General features: G+C 38.7%; 1 protein-coding gene across 3 annotated transcripts in view; it reads left to right on the top strand.

Annotated features, from left to right (window-relative positions):
• Window positions 1–24,015, top strand: part of kif14 (kinesin family member 14) — a 112,563-nt gene that overhangs the window by 22,052 nt on the left and 66,496 nt on the right. For all 3 annotated transcript variants that reach the window (XM_060830203.1, XM_060830204.1, XM_060830202.1), the window contains exons 5-15: window positions 5,155–5,253; window positions 7,197–7,249; window positions 8,780–8,810; window positions 8,964–9,071; window positions 9,419–9,535; window positions 12,026–12,144; window positions 12,462–12,634; window positions 13,635–13,782; window positions 15,250–15,313; window positions 17,387–17,571; window positions 20,963–21,065. In XM_060830203.1, coding sequence (XP_060686186.1) covers window positions 5,155–5,253; window positions 7,197–7,249; window positions 8,780–8,810; window positions 8,964–9,071; window positions 9,419–9,535; window positions 12,026–12,144; window positions 12,462–12,634; window positions 13,635–13,782; window positions 15,250–15,313; window positions 17,387–17,571; window positions 20,963–21,065 — 1,200 coding nt within the window. The remainder of the gene's footprint in view (window positions 1–5,154; window positions 5,254–7,196; window positions 7,250–8,779; window positions 8,811–8,963; window positions 9,072–9,418; window positions 9,536–12,025; window positions 12,145–12,461; window positions 12,635–13,634; window positions 13,783–15,249; window positions 15,314–17,386; window positions 17,572–20,962; window positions 21,066–24,015) is intronic.

Here is a 24,015-nt window from a genome sequence, read left to right as displayed (position 1 = left end):
TTTCTATTCTCTATATTATATTCTTTATCATTATAAATTCCCATGTTTCTGACTATAAGGAACTGACATTAAAAGTTTCTATGGGTATACAAAAAAAAAAGTTTCCCTGCAATCTTACTCTTATCCTATTTTCTGCTTCTTAATCAATCCTTTGATCCTCCTTGACTGACCTCTAAACTATTCCCAGTCCTTGGGTCAATTGTTTTTCTCTTGCCAGTTTGTGTTCTTTGTTGCATTGGAATCTATCTCTAACTTCCATCATAAGCCACGGCTTTTTTTTGTACAGAATCCCCACAATATGGAAACGGGCCATTCAGTCCAACAAGTCCACACCATTCTTCTGAAGAGCATCCCACCCAGACTCATTCCCCCTACCCTATACCTGTAACCCTGCATTTCCCTTGGCTAATGCACCGAACCTCCACATGCATGAAAAATAAGGGTACTTTTGCATGGCCAATCCACTTAACTTGCCCATCTCCAGACTGTGGGAGAGAACCTGAGCACCCGGCAGAAATCCACACAGACACTGGGAGAACGTGCAAACCTTACACAGATGGTTGCTTGAACCCGGTCCCTGGCACTGTGAGGAAACAGTGCTAACCTCTGAGCCTCTGTGCTGCCCCCTGTTCTCTTTGCACTCTTATGACAGGCAGGAATGGCCAATTTTTGTAGTTCACCCATCCTGTTTTTGAATGTTTGCAGTTGCGTAGTCACTGTCATTCCTTCAGCAATATTTCCTAATCCATCATACCCAACTCGTGCCTCCAGCCATTGTGGTTTCTCTTGAGATCCAGCCCCTATTTTCTGAATCAACTTCCTCCACTCTCTGTCAGGATGGCGAGTTCTATCATATTATAGTAACTTATTGATAAGGAGTCTTATTTTACCAATTGCTTTACTCCAAGCAAGGAGTCTACATTATTAGTTACTCCTTTCCTATTGCATAATACTTTGTCTAAGATGGCCTGTTCTCTAGTTGGTTCCTCATCACCTTCGTCCAGAAAACCATCTCTGAGATCTTGTAGGATCAGTTCTGAGGAAGAGTCACTGGAGCCAAAATATTAACTCTCCACAGTTAAGCTGCCAGACCTGCTGAACTTTTCCAGTGATTTGTTTTTGTTGCCAAACTCTGAGAGTCTGAATGGCTGATAACTGTCCACTTGAAAAGCGTGCTATTTTTCAAGTTTTTGGTAAGCTTTATTCGAAGAGTACAACAAGCAGAGGATAGAGAGGGTTAAGATGGAAGTGAGACGGAGTTAAAATGCCAAGTGATGGAATATATTGGATTCACAGTTGACAAATTGGAGGTGTTCTGCAACCTATGCAAGGAGACCACATTGAGAGCAGTAAATACTGGTGTTCAAATTGAAAGATATACAAGTAAGACATTTTCATTGGGAAGGAGTATTTGGTTCCTGGTATAGTGAGAACGGAGGATTTCTAAAAGGCAGTGTTGCATCTCGTATCTTTGTGGGAAAGAAAGGGGACTAGTGTGATGGAGGAGTAGACCAAACCAAAGAAAGGATATTATGATGGAATCTTGTCATTTGCGATAACTGGGTTTGCCATTTTATGGGATATGTAAGATGGTCTTTACACAAGGCCTACTCTTGTCATTCTCTTACTTTATCTAGTTTGTAGACAACTGAGTCAGTACCATCTACTGCTCTGACCCTGAAAAGGAACCTTTCCTCAACCTTGCTTCCAATTTCTACCTTCCCTTTACCATCACATGGCCCATCTCTGACTCTTCCTTTACTTGATTATCCTTTTACTCCATTGCTGAGTTTAAACAATTGATTATATCTACAATGTATCCATTGACTCCTGTAAATCTACTTTCTCCCACCCTGTTTTTCTATGTGGACTCTTCCAGCTTCTCAGTTCTCAGGCCTCAGACTTTGTTACATTTAATGTCTTGGAGAAAGTGGGGACTGCAGATGCTGGAGATCAGAGTTGAGAGCGTGGTGCTGGAGAAGCACAGCAGGTCAGGCAGTATCCGAGGAGCAGGAAAACCTGATGAAGGGCTTGTGCCCGAAATATTGATTCTCCTTCCCTGATGCTGCTTGATCTGCTGTGCTTTTCCAGGACCACACTCTTGACTCGCATTTAATGACACCTATCATACCTTCTTCGATATGTCTTTTTTTTCCCTTGAGTAAGGACTCTTTTGTATTTAACAGGACCCTCAACTTCTGCTCTCAACACATTGTGTATATCCCAGAATAATAGTTTCCTTTGTCCTCACCTTCCTACCCACAAGCCTCCATGATGTATGGATAATCCACTGCCGTTTCAGACACCTCCAGAGCGATGGCACCACTAAGCATACCTTCCCTTTTTGACAATTTGAAAGAAAGGACTACTCTGCTCTCACCTCAATCATCCACCCCCTTTCCTGTACAAACGTAGGAGAAGTATACCTCTCCTTCTATTTCCCCTTTTTCTGACATTATAGCCACCAAGCGCTCTTTCTAAATAATGCAGCATTTTACTCACACTACTTTAATTCGTTAAGGTTATAACCCCTCCTCTCATCCTAGGGTAACAGGTCTTAGTGATGATTTTGTTATTCACATTTACATTTTCTGTAGACTCGTACTTTTATTTCTGTGCTTAGCTAACTCCTTTGACCTTGTACCATCATCCTTTTTGTCACTTAATGACTACACAAGCCCTTTTCTCCTTCCCTTCTCTCTGTAAATGCTTAAAACCTGTAGTATCTCTAACTTTATAAGCTCTGCTGAAAGATCAACTTATTATTTATTCTTTTCAACTTATTATTAATTATATCTCTCTGCACAAATGCAGTCTGATCTGCTGACTATTTTCAGCATTTTGTTTTTACTTCAGATTTTCAGCAATATCAGTATTTTGATTTGGTGTTTAAATTCCAGGTTCTGAGAAACAACAAGCAGATATGTTGTCCGTGTTATGACCAAGGCTGGAGTGCCTTGTCACTCTAGTCTTACTGCATCATAGGTCACAAAATAAATAAAATATTTCTTTCCAGTTACCAAGGTAGCCAATCAAATTCCTTACCTTCATCATGGGAACATTGGCACCAACATTCGGGAAGGAGGGATCTTTACCATGGGCTGAGCTCCACCTGAGTCATGCTGAGACCAGAGACCTGATAAATCGCATAACTAGAGCTATAGTTAGGGCTTAAAACTAAATAGTGGGAGTTGTGGGGGTGGGGGTTTTCACTTCTATGGAAATTTATGGATAAAGTTAAAGTTGGGGAGGGCTCAATAGAGGTTATGTGCATCTCGGGATAAGTACTCGAACTCAGTATGGAAAGAGTCAGGCATCTAAGTTCAGGCACAGCAGATATGGAACAACTATGAAAAGGGGGGAAGTCAATGTAAGACTGAGGGTGATGTTTTGTGTACTGCCTGCATTTAAGTATCGGGCAAAGTTTGTAATGCAGATTAAAATTGAGCAAGATCTTGTGAGTATCATAGCAATGTGGCTGCAAGGGGATCAGGGTTGGGAACTGAATGTCGAAGGATACATGTCTTATCAAAAGGTCAGTTGGAGAGGGTGGGCTTGCCTTGTTAGTAAGATATTAAATTAAATTGATAACAAGAAATGATAGAGTTGAAAGGTGCAGAATCTGTGTGGGTTGAGTTGAGGAACCTCAAAGAAAAAAGACACTGATGGGAGTTGTGCACAGACCTCCTAGCAGTAGTCAGGATGTGAGAAATAAAATAAATCAGGGGATAGAAAAGGCATATAAGAAAGGCACTACTACAGTAATCATGGGGAACTTCAATGTATAGGTAGATTGGGAAAGTCAGGTTGATAGCAGATCTCAAGTAAAGGCATTTGTGGAATGTCTCTAAGATGGTGGCTTGTGATAAAGCCCTTGGGGCAGCAGATAATTCTGGATTTGGTGATGTGGAATGAGGTCAACTTGATTTAGGAGCTTAAGGTGAAAGACGCCCAATGGGGCAATGACACTGATAGAATCACACTGCAGCTTGAGAGGGAGAAGCAGACCAGCAGGAGGCTGGAAGAACACAGCAAGCCAAGCAGCATCAGGAGGTGGAAATGTCGATGTTTTCAGGTATGACCCTTCTTTCCTGAAGAAGGGTCATACCTGAAATGTCAACTTCTCCACCTCCTGATGCTGCCTGGTTTGCTGTGTTCTTCTAGCCTCCTGCTTGTCTACTTTGGATTCCATCATCTGCAATTTTTTTTGTCTCTACGTTTGGCAGGGAGAAGCTGGAATCAGATGTAATGTGTTTACAATTAATAAAGGTAACTACCACTCATGAAGGAGGAGCTGGTCAATGTTGATTGGAAGGGGAGTTTAGCAGGGAAGGCAGTGAACCTGCCTTGGAGCAGCAATGGTTGGAGTTTCTGGGGGTAATTTGGGAGGCAGAGCAGAAATTCATCACTAGAAAGAAGAAATATGCTGAGGGGAGAATGAGGTGCCCATGCTGACAAGGAAAATCTGGGGCAGCAAAAAGTAAAAGAAAAAATATACAATGTGGTAAAGATTAGTGGGAAGCCAGAAATTTGGGAAGCTCTTAAAAACCAAATGAGAACTAAAATAACCAATAAGAGGGCAGAATATGAAATATGAGGGGAAACCACCTCGTAATATAAAAGAAGATTGCAAGAGCTTTTTAAGATATATAAAAGCCAAGTGTTGACATTTTATTGCTGGAAAATGATGCCAGAAAAGTAGTAACAGGGAGCAAAGAAATTGGGGAGGTGGTTGTATCATGGTGATGTCACTGAACTGGTAATCCACAGACCCAGGCCTATGTTCTGGAGACTTGGATTTAAATCGCATCAGAACTGATGGTGAAATTTGAACTCAGTAAATATCTGGGTTTAAAAAGCTGGCCTGTTGACGACGATGTAACCACCATTGATTGTCAGCATTAGGCATATTGTAACTTACCACTTGGTGGAAAGGTTAAAATTCCCTTCAAGATATTTCAGACTAAAGTTAGAAATTTAAAACCAGTAATATTCTGATCTGTTTACTCAGCTACTCACCGAACAGATCGCAGATTGTGTATTTTTACGACTGAAGCATTTGCAATAAATCTGACCTTAATGTGAAAAGCCTTTTCTTTACAGGAGTTGCAAGTAAAATATTATTTTGGTTATATTGCTTCTGACTTTTCAAAGGTCACCTACCATATTGAAATGAGCTATTTTGAAGTCTACAATGAGAAAATTCATGACTTGTTGGTTGGTGGGAATGCAAAGATGCAAGCAAAGCAATCTGTGAGTATGAAGTGAATTGTTCATTTCATCAATGTTTATTTTATATTTTCTAACTTTACGTTACTAGCGTTAAAAGCCTGAATTTGATATAACACCCAGAGATGAGGGTGACATAGTTAGGCCAAAGGTTCACTCTATCTCTCAACTGCTGTTTTAAATGTAATTCTTTGTAATTTATGATACTTTTTCTCTCAGCCTAAGAATAAGAGGCTCTGATTTCTGCTGGTGTCAGTCTTGGTCATTTGCCAAGGCAGATGGAAGAGATTTAGCAACTTTTTTTTTGTTTTCTTTCTGCTTCTAATCTTGTACTGGGAGAAGGTCCTCTGTGCCAGTGGAAAAGGATAGGCGGGTGTTGCGTTTCCTACATTTTAATTCACAGAATTGTTCCTAACTTTTATTTTGTTAACCCTGCAATGCCAGATAATGGAAACTTGTAGAATGTAAATTCTGGACTTGGGTCCTTATTTTACTACATATAGTGAACTAAAGTTTTGTATTGTAAATTTTGAGACAGCCTCTTTCTTAGTTACTAGTCGACTCCTAAACTTGAAACTATCGTATATCATTAAGCAGATATAGAAAATTACTACAGTCTCTGAAAATTCAATTTCCAATTAAGTTAGTGAGCTAATTTGAAGTGTTGCCAGTCTTACATTTCCCTTTGCATTAATCTGGGAATGAAAGCCAGTTGTCATGCTTAATTCAACACCCTGCCTGAAATGAATCCTCTCAATGCAGAATTAAGTTTGGAATCATCCTGACTTGTGTACATTGTAGGCTGAGCTACAGGAAGAACCTTCTTCTATTAAAATGTCAAACTGGGAAGCTGTTGGCCAAAGTTATTGGATTAACTTAAATAGAGTTGTGCATTGGGACCATGTAGAATCCCTGAAACCGCTGAAGCCATGAGAACTGCCTGGGAAATTGAACTTTTTGGTCATTGATTCTCCTCCACCTGGAACTCTCCAAAAGAGTAATTTAAGTCAGAAATTAGAAAGTTACAAATCACTTAGCTCCGTAATTACCCAGAGGATGAAAAATCATGTCTAAACTCTTGTGTAACTATTAACCTGACCATCCAAACTCACTGCTGAGTAGGCCCCCCCCCGCCCCAACCCCCACCCACACCCACCTTACCAATTCCTCTCCCGACCAATCCCGTCACCTTGACTCTAATTGATTGCGCATGCATGTGCAAACAACCCAGCTTCTCCGTTCCCATCTGATCTTGCTGGAGCTGATGTCTCACATCTCAGCTGACCTGACCCTGTCTAGCCCACCCCATGCCAGTCTTAAAACTCTTGGTTAAACCAAACTGCCCCAGCTGTCAGACCTTGCACCCCTCATTGCCTGCCTGACATTTTCTCACACCCATAAACTCATACACTTGGATCCAACAGCCCCTCCCACTTGTCAAACCTGACACCCCTTCTGACCTTTGAGCTAACCTAAGTACTCAGTCACTTGCCTGATACCTGACCCAATTCACTCACTTAGAATCCAACCAACCTTGCATGCTACTGACATCACCTCCACGGCATCCAAGCCCCCTGGCCTTGCATGTTTACCATTTCACAGGGCTTGTCAGTGCTGCTGGACATTCAACTGAAAAAAGAGAACTGACTGCTACACAAGGGGATGTGCTTTCTGCAAAAAATATTCTTCACTGCTGGATTCATGGATTACTGGTCAGGGGTGTAGGAGGAGGCCCCTGTCCAGGAATCTCCATGTAAAGAATGTATCTGAAGTTAATTGTGTAATTTTTATTGTAATCAAGCGTGAAATAAGATTTTCTGACTCTGACCGGCCCAAATATTCCAATGACTTTATCCTCAAGTTTTAACAGTTGGGTTAATGCTAATAGTGTTTGTATTGCATATATTACAGATTATATTGTGATACTATTCTAATGCCTAATTGAGCACTTTTTTTTTTGCCTGTAGCTCCGAGTAAGAGAACATCCAGTCTTTGGACCCTATGTGGCCGATCTTTCTTTGTAAGTTATGGATATTTAGTTCATACTGTGGGTTGTGTACTTTGTCATCGTTCACATTTTTTTTAATATAGTGGTAGTATTTATGAATGAATAGTTTTCTTCCTTTTTTCATCACCTAAATAAATAAGAATTTATTTTATCCTTAACCATGGAGTGCAAAATCATTTGGGAAATTCTCCTTTTGAGTCTTCTGCCATGTATTAACACTTTGCTCAGATAATTTTCTTCCACTGTCCACATTTTAGATAACTTAACTTAAATTGTTTTGAGTCATGTCTTTCGCAGTTTCTTTGATTGTCAGGAGTGTTATCTCGATTGTTTAGTGAAGTAAATGTTTCTTTATTTCATTGATTCTTTAATGGGATATGTGCATCACTGGCTTGGCCAGTATTTGTTCCGAGCCCTAATTACCCTTGCTACAGTCCCTATGATGTAGGTACTTTCATAATGGAGAAGGAATGGGAGTTTGAGGATTTTTAACTAGTGATGGTGAGGGAATGATATAATCCCAAGTCAGGATGGTACATTTTGGAGGGTTACTTGCAGATTATGGTTCCTATGCATTTGTGGCCTTTCTCCCTTTTATTGATTGATAGCAACTGTGGGCTTTGAAGGCTGACAGCTTGTAGGTATTTAGAGTGATTGATTGGGTGTCAATCAAGTGGTTTCTTTTGTTCAGGATGGTCTCAAGCTGCTTAAGTGTTGTTGAATCTGCATTCATCCAAGAAACTAGAAAATATTCCACCAAATTTCTGACATGGACTGGGCTAAGAAATCCAGCAGGAAGTTACTTGCTTCAGAACCCAAACCTCTGATCTGCTCTCTTATCCACAGTATTTAATATTGCTAGTGGAATACAGCTTCTGGTCAATGGTAACCTCCTGGATGATGATATTGTGTAGGGGTATGGGAATCAAGCAATGGTATTGCCAGTGAATATTACGGAGAGATGGTGAGATTCTCTCTTGTTGGCAATAGCACTTGGTGGTGTGAATGTTACTCATCGACCTCATTATTATTGTAACATATTTGGAAATAATTGAGAGTTTTAAATTCAGTTTAAAGCTTTGTGAAAGTGAATGCTTTCCTCATTTTTAGATAAATAGTTATACTTCCAGATAAAGATCATTTTCTTCAAAAAAAATGGTGGAAAGACAAGCTAATTGCGCAGGTTGGATTTTGTATTTCTATACTTAACATGGTCATGTTTGGGACCGAAGCAGTAGAATATTTAACTCATGTCCTCTGTTTCTGAGGCATTAAACACTGATGCATCAGAGTCACTGAGATATATTGGTATGGAAATCTCTACTTTTGTATGCAGAACCAAACCAGGACTTTGATATTATGCAAAAATTGAGCATTTGCCCATTTGTAAACATGCAACAGTATTAATTTATTACAGTGTTAACTGACGCTAAGATTTAAATCCTACCTTTCATGGTTTGGAAGAGATTCCAAAGCCTGGTTTAAATATCGTACAGTATGAATGCTCTACTTTTTCTCAATTACACTCTTGTTATTTTCCAGGAATGTTGTTACCTCTTATGCAGATGTTCAGGTAAGCATGACATCTGTTCTTTAAAATCAAAATGAGTTGGTCTTTCTTTGTAGTACATAAAAGTTTGGCTATGTACAGTTTAATTTTTGTGTATTGCAGAGAACTGTCATAAGTACATGCACTTACTTTCTAAAACAATAATTTCTGCTTTAGGGTTGGCTGGAGCTAGGGAATAAGCAGAGAGCTACTGCAGCCACAGGCATGAATGAAAAGAGTTCCAGGTCTCATTCGGTCTTCACACTCATCATGACACAGACCAAGGTGCAAAATCACTATAGTAAACTTTAAATTATTTTGTGTTAAGTTTACATTTACATTCACTTTTGGAAATTGCATTTATGTATCACATTAACTCTGTTACAAATACTAAGGAGTGAAGATCATTCCTTAAAATGAGCACAAAAAAAGTACTAAGCTGGCATTCTGGAAATGATGTATAACCTGAGCAGCTGTCTTAAAAATGAATAATACAATACGGCAGTTTGATAACCTTTGTGTTAATGTGATTGTTCTTGTTATATAAACAATTCCAGCATGATTAGTAATGCTATAAATGCTTTGTTCAACCAATTAAAGGGCTTTTCAAGTTTTTTGTGTTTGGCCTGCAGACAGAATTTGTTGAAGAGGAGGAACATGAACACTGTGTGACGAGCAAAATAAATCTCGTGGATCTTGCAGGAAGTGAACGATGCTTTACAGCTCAGACTAGTGGTGATAGACTAAAGGTATGAACTTTGCAAAGTTTAATTTATCTACAAATGGTTATATTTCTGTTCATTTCATGGGTTGAGGGAGTGGCTGGTCAGGCCAGCAATTATATCCCTAATTGTTCTTCAGAAGATGATGGTGAGCTGCCTTCTAGGATGACTGTGGTTTGTTATGGCCAGAGAGGGCAACGGTGCTGCCAGAAAAGGAGTTCCAGGAGTTTGACCCAGTGACAGTGAAGCATTAGCAATATAGTTCCCAGTGCTCTAAGGCATCAGCTGCCCTTATTTTACAACTTTTAAGTTGTAGAAGTAGCAGATATGGAAGGTGCTGCTGAAGGATCGTTGAGTTGTTGCACTGTGTATCTTGCATGTAGGATACACTGCTGCAATTATACATTAATGGTGGATGAAGTGCCAGTCATGTGGGTTGCCGGATCCTGGATTCTTTAAGCTTCTTGATGTTGTCATAGCTGCACTCATCAAAATCAGGCAATTTGTAAAATCCATCACACTCCTGACTTTGCATTGTAGGTAGTGGGCAGGTTTCAGAGAATCAGGAGATGAGTTACTCGCTGCAGAGTTCCCAGTCTCCAATCTACTCTTGTAATCGCAGTATTTCAATGGCCGTATCAAATCTGCCTCTCGTACTGAAGGTACCAGACATTCATGGTAATGCCATTGAATGTCACAGGGAGGTATTTAGTTTTTTCTGTTGAAAATGGCCATTGGCCAACACTTTCGTGGCACAAATGTTATTTATACAATTACTGTTTTCTACTGGAAAACTGCTCTCTGTCAATAAGGTTTATGGATATTATTTATATTTTGTTTAGACCTTTCAAAAAATTGCATCACAATGAACATACAGGTCCTGGAAACTCGGCCCATTATTTGGCATCTATCACATGTGCGATACCTTAATGCTGCGTTATTCCCATAACCTTTAAATTTATTTTGAACCACTCACCCAATTTACTCCTAATTATTGAGATGTTAAATGCATATTCTATACCTCCTAATTCTGTGGAAAAGCAAAATCTCCTGTTCGGTCTTAAATCAGTTAAGTTAATCTTCTACAGATTTGTTCTTCACTGTGAAATTTTTGGACACAATGTATAAATGTAATTAGCTGCTGACCGTGTGACTCAACTACAGCACAATCGGAATACAGCTTTATTACTTTGATTTGAAATGTGGGAGTATGGAAACAGTGAAGCAAGATGCACCATTTGTTTAGTTATTGTCAGTTTTGCTCACTTTTTGGTTTCTCCTCTCTATTGGATTATTTTGATTTGTTTACCAGACGTGTACTTCAACACAACCCAAGTCATGTACAATCCCTCTTTGGACATATGCTTCCCATCCTCCTTTATTGAAATCCTTGAACAGCATTGTGAAATCACTTTCATCAGACTAACTCCAGCAATTCTAGAAAGCAACCTGTTATCACTCTATATCAAGACCAGTTAGGGATAGGAAATCGATGCCAGATTTGTCAGCATAACCCTGTTTCATTAATGAAATGTAGGTATCTTGTTTTTGGTCTTTTGCTCATGAATTCTTGAGCTGGCTATTTGAATTCAGAAGTATAACATTTGTTGATTTCATGCATTGCTTTTGCTAGATGTCTTCTTCAATTGTTCTAGTAAAGATAGAGATTTACGTTTTAGGCAGTTAAAGGATAGGTGAAGTATCCTGCCAATTTGTATCATATCATCTAATGTTTGTTGAGGAACATCTGTTAGTGAAATTTAATTGTAATGAATGTCCATTTTTGATTGTATACTGGCTGACTACATTTTTCTAGTCCATGCTGACTATTTCTCTATCATGTTGGATCCAAAGATATTCTGTTTGTGCAAAATCTTTCATATTTTGGCCAATGACAACTAATGGATTGATGATAACAATGTGAAAGTGTATCTTTAAGGATAGTTTCCATCAAATGGTTATCAAATTTGACAACATGACAATGTCTTTCCCTTAAAGCTTTGCATTCAATTAAACTGTTGTATTTTGGAGCAGAGGAAGAACATTTTGCCTCTTTATAAGAATCTTTGTCTAAAGAAAGCTAGAATCACTTTTGAAGGTCTTGTAGGATTTTTAAAAAATCAAAATATTACCTAATCTCATCGAGCTCTGATCACTTGTAGATTACGAGATTTTCCTTGCCATCTTCTGATCCCTTTAATTCTACTCTACCTGTCTACTCCTGGTATTGCTATTTTACTTTATGGTGCAGGGTCCCTTCCACAGGAAAAGTGGCACACTAATAAACAATCCCATCAAATGTGGACGCAATCATTTGGCTTCAGGGTTTGCATTCACAAAAGAAATGATTTATTTCGACTGCACTAAATCTGACCCATTAATTGAAATTTTTTTAAAAAAGATTATTCGTACCAAATGATCTTCTGCCTAGTTTGAGTATTCTAGTTCATCTATAGCTTCTAGATCACTACAGTGCCATTCTTTAACTTTGAAATACTGAAATTTTCTTTCATACAGGAAGGTGTAAGCATAAACAAATCTCTCTTCACCTTGGGAAAGGTTATATCTGCACTTTCAGAATATTTTCAGGCTAAGAAGAAAGTTTTTATACCTTACAGGGAATCAGTGCTAACATGGTGAGTTCTGAATTGCATACCATGCTGGAAGTAAACGTAAATAGATTGTTGTAGCTCCATGACCTTTTCATTTGCTGTCACTTATGATGCTTAACTATGTGTCAAAACTGACCTGAGTAAATTGCATTAAGTACTGAAAATTATGTAAAAGGAAATTACTTTAACAAGACTAATTAAACGTTAATGTAAAATAATATTTGATAGATTAAAGTTAGATTTTTCTTACATATGACTAATGCATGTGTGTTATTTTCTATTGCTTAATAACATTTTAATTCACTTATTCTTTTCTTTTGGTCATTTGAATCCTGGTGTAGGTTACTGAAAGACAGTCTTGGTGGCAATTCAAAAACAGCTATGATAGCTACCATCAGTCCATCTGCTTCTAATGTGGAAGAGACTCTTAGTACGCTTAGATATGCCAAACAGGCTCGTCAGATTATCAACGTCGCAAAAGTGAATGAGGACTCGAATGCAAAATTGATCAGAGGTTGTTTGACATTTTCTTTACAAATTAACATACGTGGAGGTGTGCATTGCTTTGACATGAATGTTTTGAAATGGAAATTGGAGTTATAAGAAATAGCATAAGCTTCAAGGTTGGATTATTTTCCACAAAACAGTCAAATTTCAATAGTTTCAGTATCTTTCCATTTGGGTTATGCAGTATTCATTATCCTTCATCATTTGAAGCCTTTATAGCAATGTACTAAAAAGTCAAATCATTTTTGTTCATTTAGAAATAGATTGGTCATTTGAGACCAAATATATTGTGACATAAATAAATCCTCTGCTATTCTTTGACTTTTTTTTAGCAGTTTGCCACTTATATTTTACCTTCAATATCTCTAAGTTTATATAATCTTGTAAATACACTTGTAACAATTAAATATTTGAATGTTGGAACTTCTGTGCTGTGGAGAAAATTTCCTTCCTAATTACAGAATGGTATGAGTGAGAACCTAAAGATAGCATGGGTTATTTTTATGTAAAATTTATCAGAATGCTTTTCATTAGGCCTTAACTAAGAAATGTAGCTAAAAAGTAAGCTGTAATCAGGAAAATAGATTCCGTATTTACTGTACGCGAACTAATGATCAGCATTATTCCAGAGTTAATATGATAACAATATTATACTTTGGAACAATTGAAATGAATTTGAACTTGAAAAGTATTTGATTTTAAATTGATTTCGCCCTGTAATGATCAACCCACATTGAAGACTTATTTTGGAAATATTCACCTCTCAAATTGTCCAGCAGGTGGTGCTGTACTTTTGTCTTGATTTCAACTAAATATATATAGAAAATAAATTTTGCTATTTCGTTACAAAACTTTTCTACAAGAGAAACTGTTTTTTTACAGATGTATTACAATCTGAACAGGAGAAGTTTTGATAGAGTTGACACTTTTTGTAGCCAGTTGCGGTTTTATCACCACAGAGTTTGGAAGAATGTAATTTTTTTTCCTTTTGATTCTGGCTGAATCAGATCTGAAATTAGAAATTGAGAAGTTGAAAGCTGCCCAGATGAGTAGCCAAGGAATTCAGTCTGAGAGGTATAAAGCATCCCAAAAAGAAATAAAAGCCCTGAAGTTGAAGCTCAATCAACAGGAGAAGGAAATGGCAGAAGCACAAAGGTAAGATGGTGAATATGATTTATGTTAGATTTGGTATATTGAGTCTGGAAATGTAAAAAGAAATTTAGATTATCAAGCCCATCTTGTCAATAGATTGTTCATAATTGATTGAATTTAGTCAGTTTGTACATGCATATCAATTGAAAGATATCACTGATAACTTTCCCATGATCATTGTGGCTAGTATCTCCATTCCTCAGTCATCACCTGATCAATATCATTGCACCCATATCCAGCACTATTTGTGGAAGAATGATCAAGGACTGCAGTTGCTCAATTAAAAGACCCAATGCAACTGGGCAACTAGAGATGGGCAGTAATTGTGTCCTTTCTAGTATCACCTACGTCTTCGGAGCTAATTAAAGTAAAAGAGAGTTGACTGAGAGTTTATGCCTGAGATTTGGGGCTCAAAGTTGTGAGGAATTGTCAATTTGGCTGTGTTACGTCTGAATTACAAATGCAGATCTTCTAATTTCTAATATGATACAAATGCCATTTTTTTCCACTCATAAAGTACAATGCACTGAATTCAAGAGTAAGTGGTTATCAAAAGTTAAATGTGGTAAGGCATTGCTTAGCCATCTGCACAATTCAAAGTCTGCTGTAATTCTCTATAAATTTGAGCAGTTTCAAACTACATTTCTGTGCCGAGGTAACTTTTATCAAATTAAACTTATGGTTCGCATAAAGCAAACTTACAGCCATTATTTCTTCATTTGAAAGAATATATGGACTTTGTGTCATCTTAGTAATTGTAAGGTCCGCAATGCTTTTCATATTATTGAAGTGATTCCCAAAGGGAGACTACTGCAAAATTTACCCAGTTTTTAAAATCAATTCATTCTTGTTAAAATTTTAGCTAATATATCAAAATGGTAGTGCTATTTATATCTAGTTATTTCAGACAAAAGGATAAGAGTAACCTAAATATTCGTCTTAAAGCATAATTAAGTTGAATCTCTTTTTTGCAATACCTTAAATCACACTTCAATTTACTTAAGTAGAAATTATTTCATTGATTATTTTCCTTTTGTATTCCTTCAGTTGTTTGTTTGTGTATTAATTATATAGCAGCAATTTAATTTATATAGGATAAGTTTTTCCTAGTACTGCTACTAGCCAGAAAACATGCTGCATTCATTGAACCATCAAGCATTTTGTCTTTAAGTGGCAATCGAAAATTGGAATTTTGCATTATTTATGATCACTTTGTCTTTAGTCAGCAGGATGTAGTTTGTACGCTTTACTTCTTGTGTGTGTCTGTTTGTGTATATATACACATGCACAGATATATATTCAGGTCTTACAATAGCTTGTTAAACATGCTTACAGCTTTGACTCCCCAAAGAGGGTCACTGAACTAAATGCATTGGTTCTGGTGATTATTGTGTGAAATGGACAAATAAAGCTGATGTATTGTTACCAACGTTCTGTGACAATGGAAAATGTTTGTCATGGCATCTTTAGGAGATGGAGAGAGAGGTTGGATGAAGCAGAAAAGCGAAAACTTGAGGAAGCAAAGGAATTGCAGGTGATCAGTTGACTTTTCTTATTCTTTCATTTCCATGTTCATATTATGTGCTGTGAAAGAAATAGCAATAATACATTATTAAAATTTTATTCCTATGAAAACAGTATGAGTGAAAATGAAAAGATAGTAATAAATATGGTCCTATCTTTGTTAATATATTGTTTGTCTAGAATGTATTTAACTTTTACTCTTTTTTTGGTTGGTTAAATGACTTGTATGGAAGTCCATCGTGGTATTTGAGAGCCTCTTGATGAAACTACTTAATCGAGGATGCCAGTCAGCAAGAACCAAGGGAATGGCAGTGTTAGTGCAGTTTAGTGGGTTAATACCACACAGCTTATGAGCAATATTCCTCAATACAGATGAGCTTTCTGCCTTATACGACTGGGCCTGCTGGCACTTTTTATTTGTAACGTTACTTGGAGAGTTGTGGGGAAAAAAATCTGAGAGATGAAACTCATGTTTCAGACATATTTGTTTCAAACCTGGTGGGGATAGCAAAATATCAGAATTGACTGAATGATTTCACGTTTTTTGCAACTTTTACTTTCATATGAATCAGAACAAATACAAATTGAGCAACAATTAACAGACGAATTATACTTCTTTTTAAAAAGGTATGTTTCACTTAAATGCAAAATTGCACAGCCACAAATAGCTAAATCGCTCCTTGGAGACAAAAAAGATGTTGCTGACATTGTGTCGATCTGGGGTACCCATGTAATCCATACAGTTTCACCATATGCTGCTGTTTTCACACTGGGTTGGTCAGGTGTTCTATCCAACAATAGCTTTCACCTTTTGTGTAGATTAGATTACTCAGTGTGGGAACAGGCCCTTCGGCCCAACAAGTCCACACCGACCCACCGAAGCGGAACCCACCCATACCCAATCCCTTCACCTAACACTACGGACAATTTAGCATGGCCAATTCACCTAACATGCACATTTTTGGACTGTGGGAGGAAACCAGAGCACCTGGAGGAAACCAGGGGGACACAGGGGGAATGTGCAAACTCCACACAGTCAGTCACCTGAGGCGGGAATTGAACCTGGGTCTCTCGCACTGTGAGGCACTGCTAACCACTGTGCCACCGTGCAGCCCACTGTTCCACTGATATGGTTATCATCAAGGCTTATTTTTATGATCCCCTCTCACTCCCACCCCTGATCACAAACATCTGGAGTTTCCCAGAATATTTTTTCAACAGATCTATTGTTATAGTCCTGTTTTGCAAATAGACTATTTCTGGTATAAAACACACATCAGCGGTGTCTCCAAGCTATTCAGACTGGTTACCACGGTTACGAACATTTGGTTTAACCAGCTCAAACATGCCTTTGAGTTCCTGTCTCCTCTTTTGGCCAAACAGAAAAACTGAGAGATTTGCTTCAAAACTTCTGAGTTTCTCTTTCTTTCTCTCTGCACTTGTACATTAATTAATGTTTTCAGCTCAACATTCTGCCCGCAACATCTTTTTTGTCTGGTCATGTGGCTTCTGATGTGTTTTCCTGTTGGTACTGCTTTGAGATCAAGGGTTATCAGGTCACATGGACTTGTACTTATTATCCAAGAAAATTACAAATGATTGCTTTAGATTTTATACAAACTGTTTGGTCATTTTCAAACATTCTCAAAAGGAATTGCAGACTCTGCTGCTATTTTAAAGTAATTGCATTTTTTTTGCACATGTTCCTTATTTGTTATGCTTCTAGGTCGAAGATCATCACTGGTTAACTGGCAACAAGGCTGTGTAGTTTTGGAACTTTATCTATTTCAGATTTTGGTTTATTAAGTCTACTGCCATTGATCGAACTTGGTTCTGTTTTCCTGTCATGCTGGATCCAAACAGAACTTTTTGTACAAAACCTTAAACATTTTAGCCAATGATAACTGGTAGATTGTTGAGAATGATGTCAGAATATATCTTTAGGGATAGATTCCACGAAGTCATTGCCAGAAGTGGACAAATTGACAATGCTCTGTCATTTGAACCTTGTAATCAGTTAAACTATGGTACTTTGTAGCAGAGGAAGAACATTTTGCCTATTAATTGAAATCTTTGTCGATAGAAAGCTGGAATCACTTTTAAAGTGGATAACAGTTTGCCAAATCTAGTGAATCTCAATGAAGATCCCCAGATTTCAGAGATGCTCCTGTACATGATAAAGGAAGGCCAGACAAGAGTGGGAAAGCAAAGACCAAACTCAAAGCATGATATCCAGCTTTCTGGGGCACTCATCGCTGATGATCACTGGTGAGTTAGAAAGTTTTGAATTCTTTGTATATCTAGATATGAAAAGAGTGATTGTCTTTCTTTACCTGATAACGATGTTTTGTATTATTGTTTTGCTATCTAAATCTTCTCATTGAAAATTAAATCTGACTTTATAAATGTCTTATTGTATCTCCTGAATCATTTCAAACTGCTTCACATGAAATGCTATGGATTGCAGTAATTATTATTTTCTGGGCAAACTAGATCATTTGCAAATGGAAGGATCTTATAGACAACCAGGAAATAATGATTCTTTGTTCTTGACATAAAGGATTTAAGAGGCGAATCAACGCGCCCCACCTTACCAGCTTGTAACAGGCTGGGGTAGGGAGAACTGAAGCAAAGGAGGATGAATTTGGAAAAGCAGTAAAGGGAAAAGCAGAGACAGTTGACCAACAGTAAGGTGAAGAGGGGTCACTTAGCTCAGTTGGCCGGATAGCTGATTCGCAATGCGAAGTGAGACCAATAGTGTGGGTTCAATTTCTGTGCCCAGTGAGGTTATTTATACAGTGGAAATCAGGGATCTTCTTTCATTCGCACAGTTTTTTTTAACAGATTACGAGGTGAGGCGAGTTTTTCTGGGTGTTTGGTTTTAATTACTAGAGGGGTTTGACCTCTGCATCATAACACTAGCTTGAAGTATTAAATTGGGGGAATTTTGTTCAGTGGTCGGGAGATTGCAGAAATATCATCGCGAAGGGTATTAAATGAATATTTCTCTTCCAGTCTGGAAAAGGAGAACGTAGGTATGAAATTCAGGAAAAGGGACTGTGACAAACTTGCATATTTTGACATAGGGGATGGGGAGGTATTGGAGGCATTGATGGGCTTAAAAATGGATAAATCCATTGGCCCTGGAATGAATTGTATTCTAGGTTGCTGTGGGTGGTGAGGTGGAAATTGCAGGGGCTCTGACCCAAATTTTTAATTTTTAGAGGATGACTAATGTGGTAGAGGTGAACCATGAAATTACAGACCAGTGAGTTTCACTTCACTTCAGTGATAGGGAAAATTGGAGAAAATTCTAAAGGAGAGAATTAATATCTGCCTGCAAAGCATGGGTTAACTAGCGATAGTCAGCATGGTTTTAGAGAGAGGTCATGCCTAACAAAATTGATAGAATTTTTTTGAAAATGTGATCAAGTATGTGGATGAGAGATGTTCCGTCGATGGCCTTTAGCAAAACTTTTGATGAGATACCACTTGGAAGACTGAGAAGGTTAAAGCCCTTGTAATTCAGGGAAACCTGGCAAAATGGATCAGAAACTGACTTAGTGATAGAAGGCTGCTTGATTGACTCTATAATTCTAAGATGATTGTAGGTTACAGGAAGATACCCGTGGGTTGGTCAGATGGGCAGAGCAGTGATAGATGGTTTTTAATTCTGGTAAGTGTGAAGTGATGCACTTTGGAAGAAGAAACAAGACACAGGAGTATCTAGTGAATGACAAGACACTGGGTAGCTCAGATCTCTGAAATTGGCAGAACATGTAAATAGGATAGTTAAGGCTTTCATCAGTCATAGTATAGAGTATAAGAGCAATGAGGTAATGTTGGAATTGTACAGTGTTGGTTAAGCCACAGATGGAGTACTTTGTGCAGTTTTGGTCACCTCACTACAGGAAGGATGCGATGGAACTAGAGTGAGTGCAGAGGTGGCTCACCAGGTTGTTGCTTGGGATAAAACAATTAAGCTATAAGGAGAGGTGTGAGAGGCTTGCATTGTTCTCTTTAGAACAGAGAAGACTGAGATGAGACATGATTTGTGGTGTATAAGATTATGAGGGGTATGGACAAGGTATGTAGGGATCAACTGTTTCTCTTGGTTAAAGGGTCAATCATGAGGGGGTGTTGGGTAAGGGGCTGTCTACTCTTAAAGATCACCAATGATTTCTGACTCTGCCACTCCTTCAGGCAGCGCATTCCATGTCCCCACCACTCTCTGGGTAAAGAACCTACCCCTGACATCCGCCCTATACCTTCCACCGTTCACCTTCAATTTATGTCCCCTTGTAACACTCAGTTGTACCCGGGGAAAAAGTCTCTGACTGTCTACTCTATCTATTTCCCTGATCATCTTATAAACCTCTACCAAGTCACCCCATATCCTTTGCCATTATAATGAGAAAAGGCCTAGCACTCTCAACCTATCCTCGTATGATCTATTCTCCATTCCAGGCAACATCCTGGTAAATATCCTCTGCATCCTTTCCAAAGCTTCCACATCTTTCCTAAAATGAGGCGACCAGAACTGCACACAGTACTTCAAATGTGGCCTTACCAAGGTCCTGTACAGCTGTAACATCACCTCACGACTCTTGAATTCAATCCCTCTACTAATGAACGCTAATACACCATAGGCCTTCTTACAAGCTCTATCCACCTGAGTGGCAACTTTCAAAGAGCTATGCACATAAACCCCAAGATCCCTCTGCTCCTACACCTTACTAAGAACCCTACCGTTAACCCTGTATTCTGTATTCTTATTTATCCTTCCAAAATGGACAATCTCACACTTGACAGGGTTGAACTCCATCTGCCACTCCTCAGCCCAGCTCTGCATCATAACTAAGTTCCTTTGCAACCGACAACAGCTCTCCTCACGATCCACAACTCCGCCAATCTTCGTATCGTCTACACATTTACTAACCCACTGTTTGGATCCCTCTTCCAAGTCATTAATAAAAATTACAAACAGCAGAGGACCCAGAACTGATCCCTGCGGAACTCCACTTGTAACTGGGCTCCAGGCTGAATATCTACCATCTACCACCACTCTCTGACTTCAACCGGTTAGCCAGTTCTCTATCCAACTGGCCAAATTTCCCACTATCCCATGCCTCCTGACTTTCCACATAAGCCTACCATAGGGAACCTTATCAAATGCCTTACTAAAATCCATGTATACTACGTCCACTGCTCTACCCTCATCACATGCTTGGTCACCTCCTCAAAGAATTCAATAAGACTTGTAAGGCAAGACCTACCTCTCACAAATCCGTGCTGGCTGTAAGGTTGTGAAGGCTAGAAACCTTCCAACTTTTCGACCATATTTGGATGAGCACATGAAATATCATGACATTCAAGGATATGAGACAAGTGCATGCAATTAGTATTAGCTCACTTTGTGGTAATTATGTTGGTGCAAACTTGATGGGCTGAAGGATCTTTTCTGTGCTGTATGATTGATATGAAATAAGACAAATTGACTTTGTAAGAAAGTGAAATGTTGATTTTTAAATTTGCTGGACTCTTAAAGTATTAGTTCATTTTAAATATTAGCTGTTTGAGAAAACAACCTATTTTTCATGGTCATCAAAATGAATTAAATGTGTTATCATTTTACTTGTTTTTTTTGTGTTGTTTGCAGTGTCATAAGAAACGTAAATGGCACTGTTAGTATTGCTCCAATTGGAGATGCAAATACTTACATCAATGGAAACCTTATAGCAGATTCGATAGTGCTACATCATGTAAGTTATTTCTAATACAATTTATGATAATCGAACAATATTGGTTTTTGTAAAATATGTTCTTAACATAGTTGCTCCTGCCTATTTTCACATGAATCTTGCTGCTTTTCTTATTGTTCAAAGTAATGGAATGTCTTGAGTTAGCTATTTTCAGTTTCGTAGAAGCTGAATGTTGAGTGTATTATCATCAGTTTCATTTCCTTGTATGAACTGGAGCGAAAGGACTTTTTAGAACATCATTCATGGGATGAGGATGTCCAGTTAAGGAATCGACCACGTTGTTATGAGTCTGCAGTCACATGTAGGCCAGAATGGATAAGGATGGCAGTTTCCTTTTCTAAAGGACATTAGTGAACTAGGTGGATTTTTCTAATAATCAACAATGGTTCATAGTCGTCATTAGAGTCATAGAGATGTATAGCATGAAGACAGACCCTTCGTTTCAACTCGTCCATGCCAACCAGATATCCCAACCCAATCTAGTCCCATTTGCCAGCACTTGCCCCATATCCTTCTAAACCCTTCCTATTCATATACCCATTCAGATGCCTTTTAAATGCTGAAATTGTACCAGCCTCCACCACTTCCTCTGGCAGCTCACTCCATACATGCACCATCCTCTGCATGAAAAAGTTGCAACTTATGTCCCTTTTTATATCTTTTCCCCTCTCACCCTAAACCTATGCCCTCTAGTTCTGGACTCTCCCATGCCTAGTGAAAAGACCTTGCCTATTTATCGTAACCATGCCCCTCATAATGTTATAAACCTCTACAAGGTCACCTTTCGGCCTCCGACACTCCAGGGAAAACAGCTCCAGCCTATTCAGCCTCTCCCTATAGCTCAAATCCTCCAACTCTGGCAACATCCTTGTAAATCTTTTCTAAACCCTTTCAAGTTTCACAACGTTCTTCCTGTAGGAGGGAGAATTTAATTTTCATTTTTTTTAAATTGAATTCAAATTCCACTATCTGCCATGGCAGGATTTGAACCCAGGTCCCCAGAGCATTATCTGAGTCTCTGGATTAACAGTCCAACGATTTAATACCACGAGTCCATCACCTCCTGGGTCCTCAGTCGTTACTTGGGTCTCTGGATTAATAGGATTCGCAGTATTAATCTCTGGATTAATACTGGAGCGATAATAACACTGAGCGATTGTCTCTCCCCCTGGGGTGAATGTGGAAACTCCATTACTGAATATATTTGAGGGGGAGATCAACAGACTTTTGTTTATTTCCAGGAATTGCAGGATATGAGGAATACAAGGAGTAGGAAGGAAAGTATTGAGACTGAAGATCAAACATGATTGAATTGAATCACAGACTATTCTCAAGAAGGCATTTGTTCGTCTTCAGTTTTGCTCTTTAAACGTAGAGATGGACCTTGTGATTTCAATGTTTAATTTTAATAACTGGTGCTGAAACAGCTTTGGATCTTGTACTGTTGAGGCATTGAGATCATTAGACTGTTGCTCATTCATACACAACAGGCTGAAACCCATTTACTGAGTTGATTTTGAAAATGCTATTCCAATTCCGGCATAGGATATTTGTATATCAGGCCACAGAATGATGAGCTTCATTTAGTACTGTATTGATACCAGCTGTTTTGTGTGACACAAATGGATGCTGAAGCCAAGGACTGGACATCATAATCTTAAAATCACAAGGTTTTGAAAGTGCTCTCTTTTCTTTCTTTCACAGAAACATAGAAAAATAGGAGCAGGAACAGGCTGTTGGCTCTTTGAGCCAGCTGTTCCATTCATTATGATCATGCTCATTGTCTGACTCAATGGTCTGTTCCTGCTTCTTCTGATATCTTTTCATTCCTTCAGCCTCGAATGCTTTATCTAATTCCTTTTGATAAATCGAGCAATGTTTTGGCCTCAACCACTTTTTGTGATAGTGAATTCCACAAACTTACCACTGTCTTGGTGAAGAGATTGCTTCTCATCTCAGTCCTAAGATATCAGAAGATCCTTAGACTGTGATCTCTGGTTCTGGACTCCCCAGCCATCAGGAATGCCCTTTCTAAATGTACCCTGTCTGGTCTTGTTAGAATTTTATATGTTTCCGTGAGATTCCATTCCTCCCACCACCACCACCACCATCATCACCCCTCCCCCAACCCCAGTGCATTCTTTTGAATTCCAGGCATGTAATCCTAACCAATTTAAGTTCTTCTTATCTGTCAGTCCTGCCATCCCAGGAATAGCCTCGTATTTCTTTGTTGCACTCCCTCTGTCGCAAGAACACCCTTCCTCAGATATAGAGACTGAAACTGCACAATATTCCAGATGTGGTCTCATCAAGTACCTGTACAATTGCAGCAATACATCTCTGCTCCTGTACTTGGATGCTGTCACAATGAAGGCCAATATACTGTTTGCTGACTTTACTGCCTGCTGCACTGCATGCTTACCTTCAGTGACTGGTGCACAAAGGCACCCAGGTGTCCTTGCACATTCTCCTTCTTAATTTATAGCTATTCAGATAATCTGCCTTCCCGTTTTTCCCAAAGTGGATAGCCTAACATTATACAACATCTGCCATGTGTTTGTGCATTCACTCAACTTGTCCAAATCACACTGAAGCATCTCTTCCTCCTCCTCACGGATCACCGTCTCACCCAGCTTTGTGTCATCTGCAAATCTGGAAATATTACATTTAGTTCCCTTATCCAAAACATTTATGTATATAGTGAACGGCTGAAGTTCTAAAATTGATTTGATTAGATTCCCTACAGTGTGGAAACAGGCCCTTTGGCCCAACCAGTCTATACCGACCCTCCGAAGAGTAACCCACCCAGACCCATTTCCCTCTGACTAATGCACCGAGCACTATGGGCAATTTAACATGGCCAATTCACCTGACTTGCACATCTTTGGACTGTGGAAAGAAACCAGAGCATGCCCACGCAGATACTGGGAGAACGGCTGGAATTGAACCT

The sequence above is a fragment of the Hemiscyllium ocellatum genome, chromosome 9, assembly GCF_020745735.1.
Source record: "Hemiscyllium ocellatum isolate sHemOce1 chromosome 9, sHemOce1.pat.X.cur, whole genome shotgun sequence".
NCBI classification, from domain to species: domain Eukaryota; kingdom Metazoa; phylum Chordata; class Chondrichthyes; order Orectolobiformes; family Hemiscylliidae; genus Hemiscyllium; species Hemiscyllium ocellatum.
The sequence above is the reverse complement of the archived record's forward strand: the minus strand, read 5'-3'. Positions and strand labels throughout refer to the sequence as shown.